Source organism: Scyliorhinus torazame, chromosome 11 (assembly GCF_047496885.1).
Source record: "Scyliorhinus torazame isolate Kashiwa2021f chromosome 11, sScyTor2.1, whole genome shotgun sequence".
Taxonomy (NCBI): domain Eukaryota; kingdom Metazoa; phylum Chordata; class Chondrichthyes; order Carcharhiniformes; family Scyliorhinidae; genus Scyliorhinus; species Scyliorhinus torazame.
This window is the reverse complement of record NC_092717.1, coordinates 247,431,497-247,450,602: the sequence shown is the minus strand read 5'-3', so window position 1 is coordinate 247,450,602 and position 19,106 is coordinate 247,431,497. Positions and strand designations below refer to the sequence as shown.

Genomic DNA, 19,106 nt, shown 5'->3' with positions numbered 1-19,106 from the left:
ATCCCAAACACCCTCACCCGACAAAAATCTTAAATCTGAAAGTCAATTGGCCCTTCAGCCTCCACAGCTAGCTTGTGGTGCAGGGTTGGAAGAATTCCAGGTTTCCACTATTCTGGCGTTGAGTGCTACTCCAATACTACAAGCAGTTGGACAATGAAGGCAAATCAATCTTGTTGATTGCTGCTGCTGCTGCCCCCCCCCCCCCCCCCCCCCCCCCACCCACCCCCACATGCCACAGCATCCTTGCATAGTTATTCTTTCATTTGAAAGCTTCCCTTCAGCTCTGTGGGTGTGGGTGGCTCATCACTCCCTTCAAGGTGAATTTGTAACAGGCAACAAATGCTGGACTTGCTAGTGACACGGACAAGTCCACCATCCTTACCCAATCTGGTCTATGCAGACCATATTGTTACTACCATTTGCTCAAGGGCAGTTGGGGAGACAAATACCATCATTAAAAGCACATTTTAACCACTCTCCTCAAGAAAAGGCACCATCAGCAATCCTGAAGGAGCCTCAATTGATAGAAATGCATCCTTGGTAGAGAGCAGATTAGAACATATTTTAAACAAAAAACAAAGAATGGATACCTGGACAAGAACTGCAGTGGTAGCTGCATATTATCCTTAAGAGTATGTAGTTGTTGAACATCACAGCAAAGTTCAAGATTCCCATAGTGAAAACTAGGACACAACTCCTAGAAAAAGGATAAAATAGTGACTGCATCTATGCTGGTTAAAAATTAGGTTACAGAGCACAAGCTACAGTCATCTGAGAATAGTTAACAAGGATTCGGGTACAATCAGCTTTTATATGGCATCAAAATTAGCTAAATGTTCCAAGGCACTTCAGTAATGTTTGGAATATTTTGTGAAGACCATGTCATTACACCATACAGATAATTCCAGAACAGAGTACCTGGGAAGTTGGAGGCATGGCCAGCAAAGGTGAAGGAAAGAAAGTGCTTAAGAAGTCAGAATTATTAGAGCTGGAGGTTAGAAATAGTTTAGATTCAAGGGCAAGATAATGGAGGTAGACTGGAAGGAGAAAATTTAAGGATGACACCAGAATGCACAGGTGTAAACCAGGAAAAGATTGGGGCAGTCAAGTGGTGACCAAGAATCAAGGGTTCAGGAGAAACTTTTACACAGAATTGTGAAACTCACTATTAAACAGTTAATAGTACAGATGCATTTCAAGGGGTAGCTTGACATCATGAGAAAAGAATAGAGTCATGAAGCTAGATTGTAAGGATACTAGTGGAGCATAAACACCAAGACAGGACAGTTGGGCTGAATGGCCAGCCTGTTCTATACCAAGAGCTCTGTGCTTGCTGACCTACAAGACTGGAAAATACTACTGTATTAAATAATCAATTGGCCCTTTGTAGAACTGTACATGAGCACCCTTCTCATCCAGTACAAATTATTGTTCCCTTTAAAATTTGGCATTCGTGCCTCAACCCTGAGTGCAAAACAAAAAGCTTCAGCAACATGTCTTTCAGTAAGATCAGCTGCAGTCACTTCTGCTGAAATTTAGTTTATCAAAATGCTTGGACAAGGAATTGAGATCTTAATTTAGTTTTTTTCAAAAGCAAAATGTTTAGTTTGCAGACTGTCAGCAAAAACACAAGACCACTTACATCAATTAATTCATATCCTGCTTTTGGCAATGGTTTTGGTGGGCCACCATATTTACAATTATAGTGTTTCTGGGTGGCTGGATCTGTCCCACATTCTCCATACCAAACACAAGTTCCATTCAGTGCAGACACCTAGAAAAGAAAGCTAGATTTAGATCAACTGGCAGCAGTTCAAAGGTGTTAACATCAAAACAAGTAATTTTCCTGAAGACAGGATCATGCAGGATTTAGGAACTCTGAAAATGGGTCAGCCAGTCAAGCTACATCAGCAATCTGGAGATCAGAACATTCAAATCTGGCAAATTTGAAGGAAAATGAAATATGTCAGCAGACAGAAAGGACCCATCACAATTGTACTAAATAGCAGAACAGGCAAGGTCCAACAGGTCTACTCTTGCTCCATGTTCTTATGGGTGGGTATACAATTCTGGTGGCAAATCAAGTCCTCAACAAACATGGCAAGAAGCTGTCCCATCTGATGGGATTGAGTTCTTAACTATATTGCTTCATCAGTGACCTCCCTGCCATCATGAGATGGGGATGTTCACAGATGACTGCACAATTTCAGCATCATTCATGACTAATTAATGAGTCATGTCCATATGCAGCAAGACCCAGACAATATCCAGGCTTAGACTGACAAGTTATGTTCATGCCACATCAGTGCCAGGCAATGACCATTTTCAACAAGAGGCTTCAATCACCACCCCTTGGCACTACCATCACAAAATCCCACAATCAACATCGGAGGTTCCCAAATTGAATTGGCCTAGTCATATTAATATTGTGGCTACCAGAGCAGGTCAAAGGCTAGGAACCCACCACCTGACCCCCCACAAAGCCTCCCACCATCTACAAGGCACAAGTCAGGGAGTGTGGAATACTACATGCCTGGATGAGTGCAACACCACAGGTCCAACACCATCGAAGACACAGCAGCCCGTTTGATGGACAATAAACACTGCTTAACCAGCAACACCCACAATAAAAAAAAAAGATGGCAGCACATCAACCTTCTGAAAGGAAATATCGCAGAGTTGGTTCATTTAAATCTTTCATGGAACAGAATAGCCACCATCTCCCACAGGAACAATAAAGCAATCCATCAAGCCTCCTCCACCACTTGACTAGGCTATGGTTTCAACTCTAACCCTACCCCCAGCTCAACATCCACACTGTCATCACCTCATTCATCTTTTTGTCATCATTGGCTACAGGAATAGTGCCAGAGGACTGGAGGATAGCAAATGTGGTCCCTTTGTTCAAGGGGGGGGGGGGGGGGGGGGGGGGGGGGGTAGAGACAACACCGGCAACTATAGACCGACCGGTGAGCCTCACGTCTGTTGTGGGTAAAGTCTTGGAGGGGATTATAAGAGACAAGATTTATAATCATCTAGATAGGAATAATATGATTAGGGATAGTCAGCATGGCTTTGTGAAGGGTAAGTCATGCCTCACAAACCTTATTGAGTTCTTTGAGAAGGTGACTGAACAGGTAGACGAGGGTAGAGCAGTTGATGTGGTGTATTTGAATTTCAGTAAAGCGTTTCACAAGGTTCCCCACGGTAGGCTATTGCAGAAAATACGGAGGCTGGGGATTGAGGGTGATTTAGAGACGTGGATCAGAAATTGGCTAGCTGAAAGAAGACAGAGGGTGGTGGTTGATGGGAAATGTTCAGAATGGAGTTCAGTTACAAGTGGCGTACCACAAGGATCTGTTCTGGGGCCGTTGCAGTTTGTCATTTTTATCAATGACCTAGAGGAGGGCACAGAAGGGTGGGGGAGTAAATTTGCAGATGACACTAAAGTCAGTGGTGTTGTCGACAGTGCGGAAGGATGTAGCAGGTTACAGAGGGACATAGATAAGCTGCAGAGCTGGCTGAGAGGTGGCAAATGGAGTTTAATGTAGAGAAGTGTGAGGTGATTCACTTTGGAAGGAATAACAGGAATGCAGAATATTTGGCTAATGGTAAAGTTCTTGAAAGTGTGGATGAGCAGAGGGATCTAGGTGTCCATGTACATAGATCCCTGAAAGTTGCCACCCAGGTTGATAGGGTTGTGAAGAAGGCCTATGGAGTGTTGGCCTTTATTGGTAGAGGGATTGAGTTCCGGAGTCCAGAGGTCATGTTGCAGCTGTACAAAACTCTGGTACGGCCGCATTTGGAGTATTGCGTACAGTTCAGGTCACCGCATTATAGGAAGGACGTGGAAGCTTTGGAGCGGGTGCAGAGGAGATTTACCAGGATGTTGCCTGGTATGGAGGGAAAATCTTATGAGGAAAGGCTGATGGACTCGAGGTGGTTTTCGTTAGAGAGAAGAAGGTTAAGAGGAGACTTAGAGGCATCCAAAATGATCAGGGGGTTAGATAGGGTGGACAGTGAGAGCCTTCTCCCGCGGATGGGAATGGCTGGCACGAGGGGACATAGCTTCTAGCTTTAAACGGAGGGGTAATAGATATAAGACAGAGGTCAGAGGTCGTTTCTTTACGCACAGAGTGGTGAGGCCGTGGTATGCCCTACCTGCAACAGTAGTGAAACTCACCAACATTTGAGGGCATTTAAAAGTTTATTGGATAAGCATATGGATGATAATGGCATAGTGTAGGTTAGATGACTTTTGTTTTTTGACTTCCATGTCGGTGCAACATTGTGGGCCGAAGGGCCTGTACCGCACTGTATCGTTCTAGGTGTTCTAGAACAGGCTCAACCTTTTCTCCAAGGAGCCTGGCCAATCCCTACAGTGCAGAAGGTGACCAGTCTGCACGCACACACAACCTAGGCCCACTTGACCTTCAGATACAGGGGGGAATATTATGGTTAATCCACCAAACCTGCACATTGTGGACTGAGAATAAACCTGACCACCCAGCAGAAACCCATGCAGACACTGGGAGAACAAACTCCACAAGGTTGGAATGGAACCTGGGCCACAGAACTGGCTCCAATTCAGGTATATCATTGGGCACAAGAGGCCAAAACCACTCAGTACCCCAGTTCTGGAGTCACAGCTGCTGCAAAATAACTTCATCCCCCTTTAAGGGGGGGGGGGGGGGGGGAGAAAAGGGAGAGAGAGAGAGAGAGAGAGAGAGAAACACTTTTGCCTTCCCAATTACGTCCTGCACATGGACACTAATGACTTAGAGGCCCTTCTGAGATTGGCAATTGGAATAAGAATTCCCTGATTAGTGGCCCAATCAGGGAACCTCTTTGTATAACACAGGAAGTGTCAGATCCTGAACTCAGTGTAGACAGCAAGATGAATGCACAATGGTTGTACTGATGTTACGGGATTCTGGTAAAGGGACCTCTGCCTTCATGGCACTTATTGCAGACATGCAGACCCTTCGACACTACAGACTATTTACAAGGCCCAAGAGTCGGTGCATTCTAAATTTAATCAATTTACCATTTGCAAACCACGATTGCACCCTTTATTGAACACCGACACATTCTGGCCTTGCTCGGGAAGAGTAGTTTATGACTGCATTCGCACCCCAGACATGCAGTGCAGTCGACAGCAGAGCCCCTCCCAGCTGCAAAGATAAATACTCCTTCCAGCACACAGTCACGAGGAAGCGTGTACACCCAGCGAATGAAGCCGGGGCGCAGGCGCACTGAGCCACCCGATCGGACCATGGGTGAGGTGACAGGTAAGTCACGTGAGCGGGCCAGAGTCACAGCGGCCAGTCCACCCCTTCGGGGGTAGACACCGACGTCACACCCGGACCGGAGCCGCGGGCGAACGGCCCCAAGAGCCGGCACAGGAGAGAAACACCCACTTTCCAGCACCTAATCGACCCGTCCCCGCACAACCCCCCCCCCGGGGTCCCATTGACGGCTGCACTTGTCAGCCGGCTGCTCCCGGGGATGGGGTGTTTATGGGACGGCTTCTCACACACTCAGTAAAAGCCGGTTAGTTTGAACCAGTGACGAGTCCTACTTCCCGCTCTCCCCCAATTCACCCACAAATAAACCCAGCTTCCCTCAGGCAAACACAAACCTCCGGGCGGACTCGCCGGCCCGGCTTCTTCCTCGAGAAGGCGGCCGGAGAGAGCGACACCCCTTCCCCTGGCCTCGCTTCCCACACCGGAGAGAGCGACACCCCTTCCCCTGGCCTCGCTTCCCACACCGGAGAGAGAGCGACACCCCCTTCCCCTGGCCTCGCTTCCCACACCGGAGAGAGAGCGACACCCCCTTCCCCTGGCCTCGCTTCCCACACCGAGGACACTGATCGCGGGCGCCGTCAGCGAGGCCGGGGGGGGGGGGGAGGGCGCTCGGCGGCCGTTAGGGTTCAAAAGGCAGCTCGCGCCACTCACCGAACGTTCTGGAAGCTTCAGCAGCGCCAGCAGCAGCAGCAACGCGGCGGAGGCGCCGCTCGGGTTCCTCATGGCAGCCACGCAGCTCAGGATTGACGGTAAGGCGGCTGCTTTCTCTCACACACACACAGTCCCGTCACCTCAGCCTCCCCTTTTTATAATCCATCCCGGGCGGAGCCACCCGAACCCGCCCCCGCGCAACTCCTCCTCCCAGCCCGCCCCTCCCGCCATCCAGCACCAATCTCCAGAATCGCCTTTATTAGTCTCACAGTCACACTGCCAGGAAGACACGGGATTGGATTTGTTTATTGTCATTTTTCTGCGAGCAGCTCAACAGATCATTCAGTACATGAGACGAAAAGGGAATAAAAGAAAATACATAATAGGGCAACACAACATATACAGTGTAACTACATAAGCACCGGCATCGGATGAAGCATACAGGGTGTAGTGTTAATGAGGTCAGTCCATAAGAGGGTCATTTAGGAGTCTGGTGACAGTGGGGAAGAAGCTGTTTTTGAGTCTGTTCGTGCGTGTTCTCAGACTTCTGTATCTCCTGCCCGATGGAAGAAGTTGGAAGAGTGAGTAAGCCGGGTGGGAGTGGTCGTTGATTATGCTGCCCGCTTTCCCCAGGCAGCGGGAGGTGTAGATGGAGTCAATGGATGGGAGGCGGGTTCGTGTGATGCACTGGTGGCACAGTGGTTCGCACTGCTGTTCCAGGGTCCCGGGTTCGATTCCCGCCTTGGGTCACTGCCTGTGCGGAGTCTGCACGTTCTCCCCCTGTCTGCGTGGGTTTACTCCGGGTGCTCCGGTTTCCTCCCAGAAGTCCCGAAAGACGTGCTTGTTAGGGGAATAGGACATTCTGAATTCTCCCTCCGTGTACCCGAACAGGCGCCGGAATGTGGCGACTAGGGGGTTTTCACAGTACCTTCAGTTCAGTGTGATGCACTATCAATTACGACCAGGCGAGAGTAGAGTGTAATCGAGATTTATTACGCAGAGATGTGTAGCCTCCTGCAGCTGCTGCCGAAATGGCTGCAGCTCGGAGAGCCCACACATTGATACTCTGCCTATTGGGCGGAGCCAGCAGGCAGGGATCTACCCCCATACCTGTAGTACAGGGGCCTTACCGTAATACCCCTTATATGCGGTATATACAATATAACAGTGGTGACTACCACATTCACGCCCTGTTAAAAAAGAGTCCAGCGAGGGTGGTGGAAAACTATTTACATTCCGGTGTTTAACATTTTAAGGAAAGGTTTACAAATTCAGACGATCGGGCACCTTGATCCGTCGTTAAGAGCGCCGCAGTTCTGGTGGTGATTTTGGGTTCGGTTCGGTCGTTGGTGACTCCAGGAGCGAGTCGACCTCATCTTCATCCCCGGGTGGGACCAAGGGGAAGACGGATCGTCCTGGAGCGGGGTCTGTGGTGGGGTTGGCTGGGGGAAGGGAGGGTGGTGCCGGGGGGGGGGGGGGGGGGAACCCAGGTGGTGCCAGGTCCCTGAGGGAGACTGTGTCTTGGCGGCCGTCAGGGTACGCTGAGTAGGCGTACTGCGGGTTCGCGTGAAGTAGCTGTACCCTCTCAACCAATGGGTCCACCTTGTGTAGCCGCACGTGCTTGCGGAGGAGGACGGGTCTTGGAGCTGCCAGCCACGTTGGGAGCGAAACCCCGGAGGTGGACTTCCTGGGGAAGGCAAAGAGACATTCATGGGGAGCTTTGTTAGTCGCAGTGCAAAGGAGCGACCGAATGGAGTGAAGGGCGTCGGGGAGCACCGCCTGCCAGTGGGAGGCTGGGTGATTTCTGGACCGTAGGGCCAGCTGGATGGCCTTCCAGACCGTCTCATTCTCCCTCTCCACCTACCCGTTTCCCCGGGGGTTGTAGCTGGTCGTCCTGCTCGAGGCAATGCCCCTGTTGAGCAGGTACTGGCGCAGCTCATCGCTCATAAATGAGGATCCCCGGTCGCTGTGGACGTAGGCGGGGAAACCGAACAGAGTGAAGATGGCGTTGAGGGCTTTGATGACGGCGGCAGTCGTCATATCGGGGCATGGGACGCCGAAGGGGAATCTGGAATATTCATCGACCACATTAAGAAAGTACGTGTTTCGGTCGGTGGAGGGGAGGGACCCTTTGAAGTCCACGCTGAGGCGTTCAAAGGGGCGGGAGGCCTTCACCAGGTGCGCTAGGTCTGGCGGTTGCAGGCGATGAGCGGCCCGATGAGGTGGCCGACGAGCAGGGGTCCTGAGGCAGGGAAGATGGCGGCGCCCACGGGCCGCAAGTGTGAGGCGAGCAAGATGGCGGCACCCACGGGCCACACGTGTTGTGAGGCGAGCAAGATGGTGGCACCCACGGGCCGCACGTGTTCTGAGGCGAGGAAGATGGCGGCGCCCATGGGTCGCACGTGTTCTGAGGCGAGGAAGATGGCGGCGCCCATGGGTCGCACGTGGGGGGTGCAGGGACAATAGCGGCGATCGAGCGATCCTGGCATACAGCAGCAAAATATCCTTTCTTCCCACAGGCCTTGCAGAGCCGCGCCGGGCAGCGCTGCCGGGGGTGTTTTGTCTGTCCACAGAAGTAGCACTTGGGTCCCCCGGGGTTGGTTGGTTGCCGTGCAGCGCAGGCCTGGGGTTGGCTGGGAGCAGTCGCTGATGGGGTCCACGATGGGGTGTTCGCTGGTCGGGTCCACGATGCCCAGGAAGGGTGGGCTGTGCGGTCAGGGGCATACGCCTGTACATTGCGTGAAGCGACTGTGAGCAAGATCGCTAGTTTCTTGGTCGCCGCGAGGTGGATGTAGCCCCTTCTAAGAGGCACTGGCGGATGTAGGCTGACTCTATGCCCCTAACGAACGCGTCTCTGACTCGCAGGTCAGAATGTTCAATGGTCGAAACGGCCTGGCAATCGCAGTCTCTCACCAGGGCGTGCAGGGCACGCCAGAAATCTTCCACAGACTCACCGGGGAGTTGATGCCGCTTGGACAGGAGGTGCCTGGCGTAGATTTTGTTGGTCTGCTGTAGTTCTCCTTCAGTAGCGCCATGGCCTCAGCATAGGTCGGCGCGTCCCGGATGAGGGGAAAGATATCGGAGCTCAGCCGCGTGTAAAGGATCTGGAGCTTCTGTGCCTCTGAGGGTGGTTCTGTCGCAGATCCGATGTATGCTTCAAAACAAGCTAGCCAATGTGCGAAGGCCGACTTGGCGTTGTCTGCTTGAGGGTGCAGCTGCAGACGATCGGGCTTGATGCGGAGATCCATCGTTGTAAAATCTCTGCGTAATAAATTGATGCACTATCAATTACGACGAGAGTAGAGTGTAATGGAGGCTTTATTACGCAGAGATGTGTAGCCTCCCGCAGCTGCTGCCGAAATGGCTGCAGTTTGGAGAGCCCACACATTTATACTCCGCCTACTGGGCGGAGCCAGCAGGCAGGGATCTACCCCCGTACCTGTAGTACAGGGGCCTTACCGGGATACCCCTCGTATGCAGTATATACAATACAACAGTGGTGACTACCACACAGTGTTAATGTAAGCCTACTAGTGACACTAATAAAGATTATTATAACGCCATTTTCCAGCGCGCCGTCCCCTGCCCTGCATGCTTATGGCATGTCAAGTGCTCATCTTAACACACGTTAATTGTTGTGAGTGTTCCCGCCTCTTCTTCCCTTTCAGGCAGTGAGTTCCCGATTCCTCACCACCCACTGGGTGAAACACATTTTCCTCAACCCCCCCCTAAATCTCCAGCCTCCTACTTTACATTAGTTTCTTCCTATCCACCCTATCTATTTCCCTCGTAATCTTATGCACCTCAATCAGCACCCCCCACCACCCAGCCTTCTCTGCTAACCCCAGCCTCACCGGGATATTGGCTGGGATGGAACATTTTAGCTATGAAGAGAGGCTGGATAAGCTCGGGTTGTTTTCCTTGGAGCAGAGAAGGCAGAGTGGGGGGACCTGATTGATGTGTATAAGATTATATGGGGCATGGACAGGATAAATGGAAGGCAGCTGTTCGCCTTAGTTGAAGGGTCAATGATAAGGGGGCATCATTTTAAGTTGAGAGGCAGGAGGTTTGAGAGGGGATGTGAGGAAAAATGTTTTCCCCCAGAGGGTGGTGGGAATCTGGAATGCACTACCTGGCAGGAAACCTCACAACCTCTAACAAATACTCAGATTAGCACTTGAAATGCCACAACGTTCAAGGCTTTGGGTCAAGTGCTGGGAAGTGGGATGAGTTTAGATTAGAATTGGTTTTTTTGTTTGTCAGTGCATGCTTGAGGCCGAAGGGCCTCTTCTGTACTGTGTGATTCTAAGATTCTAGCCAGCCTCTCTTCATAGCTGAAATGCTCCAGCCCAGGCAACATGAAAATCGCTTATTGTCACAAGTAGGCTTCAAATGACGTTACTGTGAAAAGCCCCTAGTCGCCACATTCCGGCGCCTGTTCGGGGAGGCTGTTACGGGAATCTCCTGATGAATCTCCCCTACACCCTCTCTAGTGTAATCAATGCCTTCCTTCCTTTCTACAGTGTGGCAACCAGAAATGCGCACAGTACTCAGGCCATGCCCTAACCTGCCTTTTGTACAGCGAGGGACATTGTATTGTCCTATTAAAACCACTTTCCTGCTCTGGGGGAGAATCGCATTGACTCCAAACGTTAACTCCGTTTCTCTGCAGTGACCACAACTCAGTAAGACTGTTATGGAAAAGGACAGAAAATATAGGTTCTGAATTGGGGGAAGGCTGATTTTAATCAGACAGGATCTGTCTAAAGTGGATTGGAAGCAGCTCCTTGTATAAAGATCCATATCAGAGCAGTGGGAGTGGTTGAAAAACGAAGTAGACTACAAAGCCAATGGGCGTGATTCTCCGCTCCCGCGCCGGTTTGGAGAATCGCCTGGGTCGCCAGATTTTCCCGCGACGCCGGTCCAACGCCCTCCCGCGATTCACAGAAACGGCCAGATCAGCACAATCGCGTTTTGGGCGGCACGGTCCAGTGAATCGCCCGAGACAGCCAAAATGGCGATCCACCGGTACCCCCGCGATTCTCAGTGCCGGATGGGCCGAGCGGCCTGCCCAAAACGGTGGGTTCCCCCCGGCGCCGCACACACTGGTCGTTGCCGGCGGGAACAGCTGGGGGTGCAGCCTGCGGGGGGGGGGGTGGGGGGGGGAGGGGGATCCTGCACCGGGGGGGGCCTCAAATGGGGTCTGGCCCGCGATCGGTGCCCACCGATCGTCGGGCCGGCCTCTCTGAAGGAGGACCTCCTTTCTTCCGCTGCCCCGCAAGATCCGTCAGACATCATGCGGGGCGGACTCGGAGACGACGGCAACCACGCATGCGCGGGTTGGCGCCGGCCAACCCACGAATGCGCGGCCGGCCAACCCACGAATGCGCGGGTGACGCCAGTTATGCGGCGCCGGCCGCGTCATGTATGCGGCGCCATCTTTATGCGGCGCCAAGGCCTGGCGCGCGTAAATGACGCGGCGCCGCTCCTAGCCCAACCCCGCCCAATATGTTACGTTCGCCTGGGTGCAGTTATACCTGGGGCGAAATTCTCCGGAAATGGTGCGATGTCCGCCGACTGGCGCCCAAAACGGCGCCAATCAGACGGGCATCGCGCCGCCCCAAAGGTGCGGAATGCTCCGCATCTTTGGGGGCCGAGCCCCAACATTGAGGGGCTAGGCCGGCGCCGGAAGAATTTCCGCCCCGCCAGCTGGCGGAAAAGGCCTTTGTTGCCCCGCCAGCTGGCGCGGAAATGACATCTCGGGGCGGCGCATGCGCGGGAGCGTCAGCGGCCGCTGACGGTTTCCCACGCATGCGCAGTGGAGGGAGTCTCTTCCCCCTCCGTCATGGTCGAGACCGTGGCGGAGGCGGAATGGAAAGAGTGCCCCCACGGCACAGGCCCGCCTGCGGATCGGTGGGCCCCGATCGCGGGCCAGGCCACCGTGGGGGCACCCCCCCGGGGCCAGATCGCCCCGCGCCCCGGAGCCCGCCCACGCCGCCTTGTCCCGCTGGTAAGGTAGGTGGTTCAATTTACGCCGGCGGGACAGGCAATTTATCGGCGGGACTTCGGCCCATTCGGGCCGGAGAATCGAGCGGGGGGGCCCGCCAACCGGCGCGGCGCGATTCCCGCCCCCGCCGAATCTCCGGTGCCGGAGACTTCGGCAACCGGCGGGGGCGGGATTCACGCCAGCCCCCGGCGATTCTCCGACCCAGCGGGGGGTCGGAGAATGTTGCCCCTGGTCCCCATTTGTGGAGATCAGTATTAAATGGCGGCCAGCTGGGGTCTGTCTCAGCGAGGCCTGTAGATGCCAGGCGGTCATTTGATCCGGCGAATGCAGAGTTAAGAGGGTTTTTAAATCATTGTGGATTGGATCCAGATCGCGATGCCTCGTGAGCTCTGATTAGATCTTGCGAGGTGTAATGACTGTCAAATCCTGGGCGAGGCCACTCCCGGAATCTACCTGCCACATCCCGTCTCGATTCCAGTGGGATGCATCATGTATATCATGCCCATAGAAAACCTAGTATGGTAAAAGAGTTTTTCAAAAATTAATTTTTATGGGATGTGGGCTTCTCTGGTTAGGCCAGCATTTGTTGCCCATCCTTAATTGCCCTTGAGAAGATGCCTTCTTTAACTGCTGCAGTCCATGTGGTTCAGGTACACCCACTGTGCTGTTAAGGATGGAGTTCCAGGATTTTGACTCAGCGACAGTGAATGAACGGCGAAATATTTCAAAGGCAGGATGGCAAGTGACTTGGAGTGGAACCGCCTCGTGGCACGGTAGCACAGTGGTTAGCACTGTTGGTTCACAGTGCCAGAGAACTGGGTCCGATTCTCGGCTTAGATCACTGATTTTTTCTGGAACCTACACGTTCTCCCCGTGTCGATGTGGGTTTGCTCTGGGTGCTCTGGTTTCCTCCCACAATCCCGAAAGACATGCTTGTTAGGTAAATAGGACATTCGGAATTCTCCCTCAGTGTACCCGAACAGGTGCCATAGTGTGATGACTAGGGGATTTTCACAGTAACTTCATTACAGTGTTAACGTAAGCCTATCAGGGCAGCACAGTGACGCAGTGGTTAGTACTGCTGCCTACGGTGCTGAGGACCTGGGTTCAATCCCAGCCCCATCACTGTTTGTGTGGAGTTTTACAACACCAGGTTAAAGTCCAACAGGTTTGTTTCGATGTCACTAGCTTTCGGAGCGCTGCTCCTTCCTCAGGTGAATGAAGAGGTCTGTTCCAGAAACACATATATAGACAAATTCAAAGATGCCAAACAATGCTAGGAATGCGACCATTAGCAGGTGATTAAATCCTTACAGATCCAGAGATGGGGTAACCCCAGGTTAAAGAGGTGTGAATTGTATCAAGCCAGGACAGTTGGTAGGATTTCGCAGGCCAGATGGTGGGGGATGAATGTAATGCGACATGAATCCCAGGTCCCGGTTGAGGCCGCACTCATGTGTGCGGAACTTGGCTATAAGTTTCTGCTCGGCGATTCTGCGTTGTCGCGGGTCCTGAAGGCCGCCTTGGAGAACGCTTACCCGGAGATCAGAGGCTGAATGCCCTTGACTGCTGAAGTGTTCCCCGACTGGAAGGGAACATTCCTGCCTGGTGATTGTTGCGCGATGTCCGTTCATTTGTTGTCGCAGCGTCTGCATGGTCTCGCCAATGTACCACGCTTCGGGACATCCTTTCCTGCAGCGTATGAGGTAGACAACGTTGGCCGAGTCAGACTGATCAAGACCTTGGATCCAGATCTTCAGAGCACCCTACGTGCTCTCATCCCACGTACTCCCCGCATTGGAGATCTCTACTGCCTCCCGAAAATACATAAGGCCAACACACCAGGCCGCCCTATCGTTTCAGGCAATGGGACCCTGTGTGAGAACCTCTCTGGCTACATCGAGGGCATCTTGAAACCCATCGTACAAGGTACACCCAGCTTCTGTCGCGACACGACGGACTTCCTACAGAAACTCAGCACCCATGGACAAGTTGAACCAGGAACATTCCTCGTCACAATGGACGTCTCGGCACTCTACACCAGCATCCCCCATGATGACGGCATTGCTGCAACAGCCTCAGTACTCAACACCGACAACTGCCAATCTCCAGACGCAATTCTGCAACTCATCCGCTTCATTCTGGATCACAACGTCTTCGCCTTCGACAACAAGTTCTTCATCCAGACGCACGGAACAGCCATGGGGACCAAATTCGCACCCCAATACGCCAACATCTTTATGCACAAGTTTGAACAAGACCTACTCACTGAACAGGACCTTCAACCGACGTTATACACCAGATACATCGATGACATTTTTTTCCTTTGGACCCACGGCGAAGAATCACTGAAACAACTACACGATGACATTAATAAGTTCCATCCAACCATCAGACTCATCATGGATTACTCTCCCAAATCGGTCGCATTCTTGGACACACTCGTCTCCATCAAGGACGGTCACCTCAGCACTTCGCTTTACCGCAAACCCACAGATAACCTCATGATGCTCCACTTCTCCAGCTTCCACCCTAAACACATTAAAGAAGCCATCCCCTATGGACAAGCGCTCCGTATACACAGTATCTGCTCATACGAGGAGGAGCGTAACAGACATCTACAGACGTTGAAAGATGCCCTCGTACGAACAGGATATGGCACTCGACTCATCGGGCGACAGTTCCAACGCGTCACAGCGAAAAACCGCACCGACCTCCTCAGAAGACAAACATGGGACACAACCGACAGAATACCCTTCGTCGTCCAGTACTTCCACTGAGCGGAGAAACTACGTCATCTTCTTCACAGCCTTCAACACGTCATTGATGACAATGAACATCTTGCCAAGGTCATCCCCACACCCCCACTACTTGCCTTCAAACAACCGCGCAACCTCAAACGAACCATTGTTTGCAGCAAACTACCCAGTCTTCAGAACAGTGACCACGACACCACACAACCCTGTCATGGCAATCTCTGCAAGACGTGCCAGATCATCGACATGGATACCACTATTACACGTGAGAACACCACCCACCAGGTACGCGGTACATACTCGTGCGACTCGGCCAACGTTGTCTACCTCATACGCTGCAGGAGAGGATGTCCCGAAGCGTGGTACATTGGCGAGACCATGCAGACGCTGCGACAACGAATGAACGGACATCGCGCAACAATCACCAGGCAGGAATGTTCCCTTCCAGTCGGGGAACACTTCAGCAGTCAAGGGCATTCAGCCTCTGATCTCCGGGTAAGCGTTCTCCAAGGCGGCCTTCAGGACCCGCGACAACGCAGAATCGCCGAGCAGAAACTTATAGCCAAGTTCCGCACACATGAGTGCGGCCTTAACCGGGACCTGGGATTCATGTCGCATTACATTCATCCCCCACCATCTGGCCTGCGAAATCCTACCAACTGTCCTGGCTTGATACAATTCACACCTCTTTAACCTGAGGTTACCCCATCTCTGGATCTGTAAGGATTTAATCACCTGCTAATGGTCGCATTCCTAGCATTGTTTGGCATCTTTGAATTTGTCTATATATGTGTTTCTGGAACAGACCTCTTCATTCACCTGAGGAAGGAGCAGCACTCCGAAAGCTAGTGACATCGAAACAAACCTGTTGGACTTTAACCTGGTGTTGTAAGACTTTGTACTGTGCTCACCCCAGTCCAACGCCGGCATCGCCACATCATGTGTGGAGTTTGCACATTCTCCCCATGTCTGTGTGGGTTTCACCCCCACAATCCAAAGACAAAATTGGCCACGCTAAATTAATTGGAAAAAAATAATTGGGTACTCCAAATTTATTTAAAAAAAAGTTAATGTCAGCCTACTTGTGATGCTAATAAAGATTATTATTATTATAGTGGTGATGTTCCCATGTATTTGCTGCCCTTGTCCTTCTGGATGTTAGTGGTCATGTGTTTGGAAAGTGCTGCCTAAGTAGCCTTGGTGAGTTCCTGCTGTGCATCTTCTAGATGGTACACACGGCTGCTAGGGTGCATCAGAGGAAGTGAATGTATGTGGAAGGGGTGCCAATCAAGCGGGGCTGCTTTGTCTTGGATGGTGTCAAGCTTCTTGAGTGTTGCTGGAGCTGCACTCATCCAGGCAATTGGAGAGTATTCTCTCACATTCCTGACTTGTGCCTTGTAGATGGTGGACAGGCTTTGGGGAGACAGGAGGTGTTACTCACTGCAGGATTCCTAGCCTCTGACCTGCTTTTGTAGCCACAGTATTAATATGGTTAGTTCAGTTCAGTTTCTGATCAATGGTAACCCGCAGGATGTTGATTGTGGGGGTTTCAGGGATGGTAATGCCACTGAATGTCAAAGGGCGATGGTTAGATTTTTTCTTGTTGGAGATGGTCATTTCCTGACACTTGTGTGGCCTGAATGTTACTTGCCACTGGTCAGCCCAAGTCTGGATTTTGTCCAGGTCTTGTTGCATTTGGATATGGACTGCTTCAGTGCCTGAGGAGTTGTGAATGGTGCTGAACGTTGTGCAGTCATCTGCAAATATCCCCACATGTGACCTTTATGTTGGAAGGAAGGTCATTGATGAAGCAGCTGAAGACAGTTGGGCCTATGACACTATCCTGAGGAACTACCCTGCAGTGATGCCCTGGAACTGAGATGACTGACCTCCAACCACCACAACCATCTTCCTTTGTGCTAGGTATGACTCCAACCAATGGAGAGTTTTCCCCCTGACTCCCACTGACTCCAATTTTGCTGGGGCTCCTTGATGCCATACTCTCACTGTCACCTCACCTTTGGAGCTCAGCTCTTTTAAACATGTTTGAACCAAGGCTGTAATGTGGCCAGGAGCTGAGTGACCCTGGCGGAACCCAAGCTGAACATCAGCGAGCAGGCTATTGCTAAGTGAGTGCTGCTTGAGAGTACTGTTAATGATCCCTTCCATCACTTTCTTGATGATTGTGGGTGGACTGATAGGGCAGTTGATCTTTTCTCTACACCCTACCTATGACTGTAACATTACATTCTGTAGTCTCTCCTTCCTTCCCTATGTACGGTATGTGTTGTCTGCATAGCATGCAAGAAACAATACTTTTCACTGTATACTAATATATGTGACAATAATAAATCAAATCAAATCTATAATTTGCCAGGTTGGATTTGTCCTGCTTTTTGTGTACAGGACATACCTGGGCAATTTTCCACATTGCCGGGTAGATGCAAGTGTTGTAGCTTTACTAGAATAGCTTAGAATTAAGGAACAAGGTGAAGGGTACCTGTCTACTAAAAATGGAGAGGTAGAGGCAGAGGTGAAGGAAGAAAAGTAGCACGTTACTATGTAACAGGATGGATATGTAAGATAAGACTGCTGGAGATTAAATGGAAGACCAATTGCAGTGATAGGCATTCAGAAGAGTTATGTAAGTAAGAATGATATGGGCTTGGAGACCCAAGTGCAAGAAAGATCAATAGCCCCAGTGCTCGGAGGTGGGGGGGAGGGCGGGGGGTGAGTTCCCGGAGGGAGGGTTGGGCCTGGTCAGGGGTGTGGGCCGCCACCGGTGGGGGGGTCGCCCCTGACCTGGGTTGCAGGGGGCTCAGCGCATGCGGATCTGACATGCCATGATCCCGGATCCTGTATACCCATACCCAGAGGGTGACTTCAGCTTCTGTCTATCCGTCCCACTGAACACCCCCAGGACAAAGCCTCGTCTGTGGTAATATGGTGCAGGTCCCTTTAGCCCCACCAACCGTGGCGACCTGTGGCTGCACAGCTGAAGGCTTTTGCTAATAGGGAATTGGCAATGTTACAACACAGCTTCCAAGTGGGTAGACATGCCACAAAGTGGGCGGGTGTTACTGCCTGGCACCCCAATCAGACTTTGCGACACATTGCCTGAACACTGGAGGCTGCACAACCACACAGGCAGCAGCCAACAGCCATACAACCCAGAGCTGGGCTGCAGCACAGGGGACATCCCTGCGACTAGAGGGTGGGTGTGTATCATGTGGGGATGGGGGGGGGGTGGAGTACCTGGGCCTGGTTCTAGTTCCATTCCCAGCGGTGGTCTGGTTGTCCGGGGCTCATGCCCTGGGGCTCCTGCTGTGGCCAACATTGCGCGTGCAGGCAGTGTCCCCCAGCATAAGCGGGTTGTTGGATAGCACCTTGCAAAATGGCAGGGAATGTAAGAGTGGGGGAGGCTTGGGGGATTAAGGAGTAACGGGGTGGAAATCATAACTGATTGTCAATCTCACCCTCTCCAATTCCATACAGATTTCAGAATTTGGATGAAATTGTCGACCCCGCAGAACTGGCCTCGCACTGGCATTGACAGTCCAGGTGGCCAGATGTTGGCGAAGATGGCAGCAACAGCGTTGGCAGAGGCTTGAGGTGGTAGCCCATGTGCAGGGGCCCACCCCACACTCTGAGGACCCGGCCACCCATCAGTCCAGAAGGGACCGGGGTGGGGAGCTTGAGGGGTTTAGCAACAGCCCAAGATGTACAGGCATCGCTGGTCGTTTGAAGAGATGAGGCACAGCGTATGCCGCAGGAGGCTTTGCCTCAACAAGGGTATGGTGCGACACCTGTGCCATTGTGATGAACGGTTACTGCCTTATCATCATGTAAGGTGATGTCCCCTTTAAGACTAGGCTTGGAACCCTGGGGACTCCGCCTCTGGCTCCGCCCATCTGGGAGCCATACATAAAGGCCTGCCTCATGGTCTGTATAGCAGTCAGCTCTCGTCCAAATCTGTAGCATAGTCATTAGCCTAATAAAGCCTTCTTTACAGTTTAAGCTCTAAGCATCATTATTGAGGGTACCTCAGCCATGTCTTTGTGGACTTGACACCAGGTGAGGAGGAGGAAATCCACTCCCGAAGCCATCAAGGTCACCACAGCCCTGAACCTTTATACATCGAATTCATTCCACGGGGACTTGTGTACAATATCCCAACCAACAGCGCACAAGTGTATCCTTGTTTGCCCAGGCAACTGATTATATAAACTTTGACCTGGACCAAGCTCACCAAGATGTCCAGACTGCCATCGGCGGGCTGCCCCAGATTCAGGGGATAATAGATGGCACGCGTGTCGTCTTGCACCGAGAGCTCCCTTCATTAACAGGGTAGGGTTCCACTCCTTCAAAGTCCAACTTGTGCGTGAC

At 51.9% G+C, this 19,106-nt stretch overlaps 1 protein-coding gene and 1 long non-coding RNA gene across 2 annotated transcripts in view; one reads left to right on the top strand and one right to left on the bottom strand.

Moving 5' to 3' along the window:
- The window catches only part of npc1 (Niemann-Pick disease, type C1), a 31,207-nt gene extending 25,098 nt beyond the window's left edge, over window positions 1-6,109 (bottom strand). The window contains exons 1-3 of the mRNA XM_072468532.1: window positions 5,958-6,109; window positions 1,643-1,774; window positions 591-697 (exon numbers count right to left, since the gene is read on the bottom strand). Of these exons, the coding sequence (XP_072324633.1) occupies window positions 591-697; window positions 1,643-1,774; window positions 5,958-6,029 (311 nt within the window). The 5' untranslated portion in view covers window positions 6,030-6,109. The remainder of the gene's footprint in view (window positions 1-590; window positions 698-1,642; window positions 1,775-5,957) is intronic.
- Window positions 5,904-18,737, top strand: LOC140385901 (uncharacterized). Its single transcript, XR_011933493.1, has 2 exons — window positions 5,904-6,055; window positions 18,216-18,737. It is a non-coding gene; the product is annotated as an uncharacterized lncRNA (long non-coding RNA).
- Window positions 18,738-19,106: the final 369 nt, after the last annotated feature.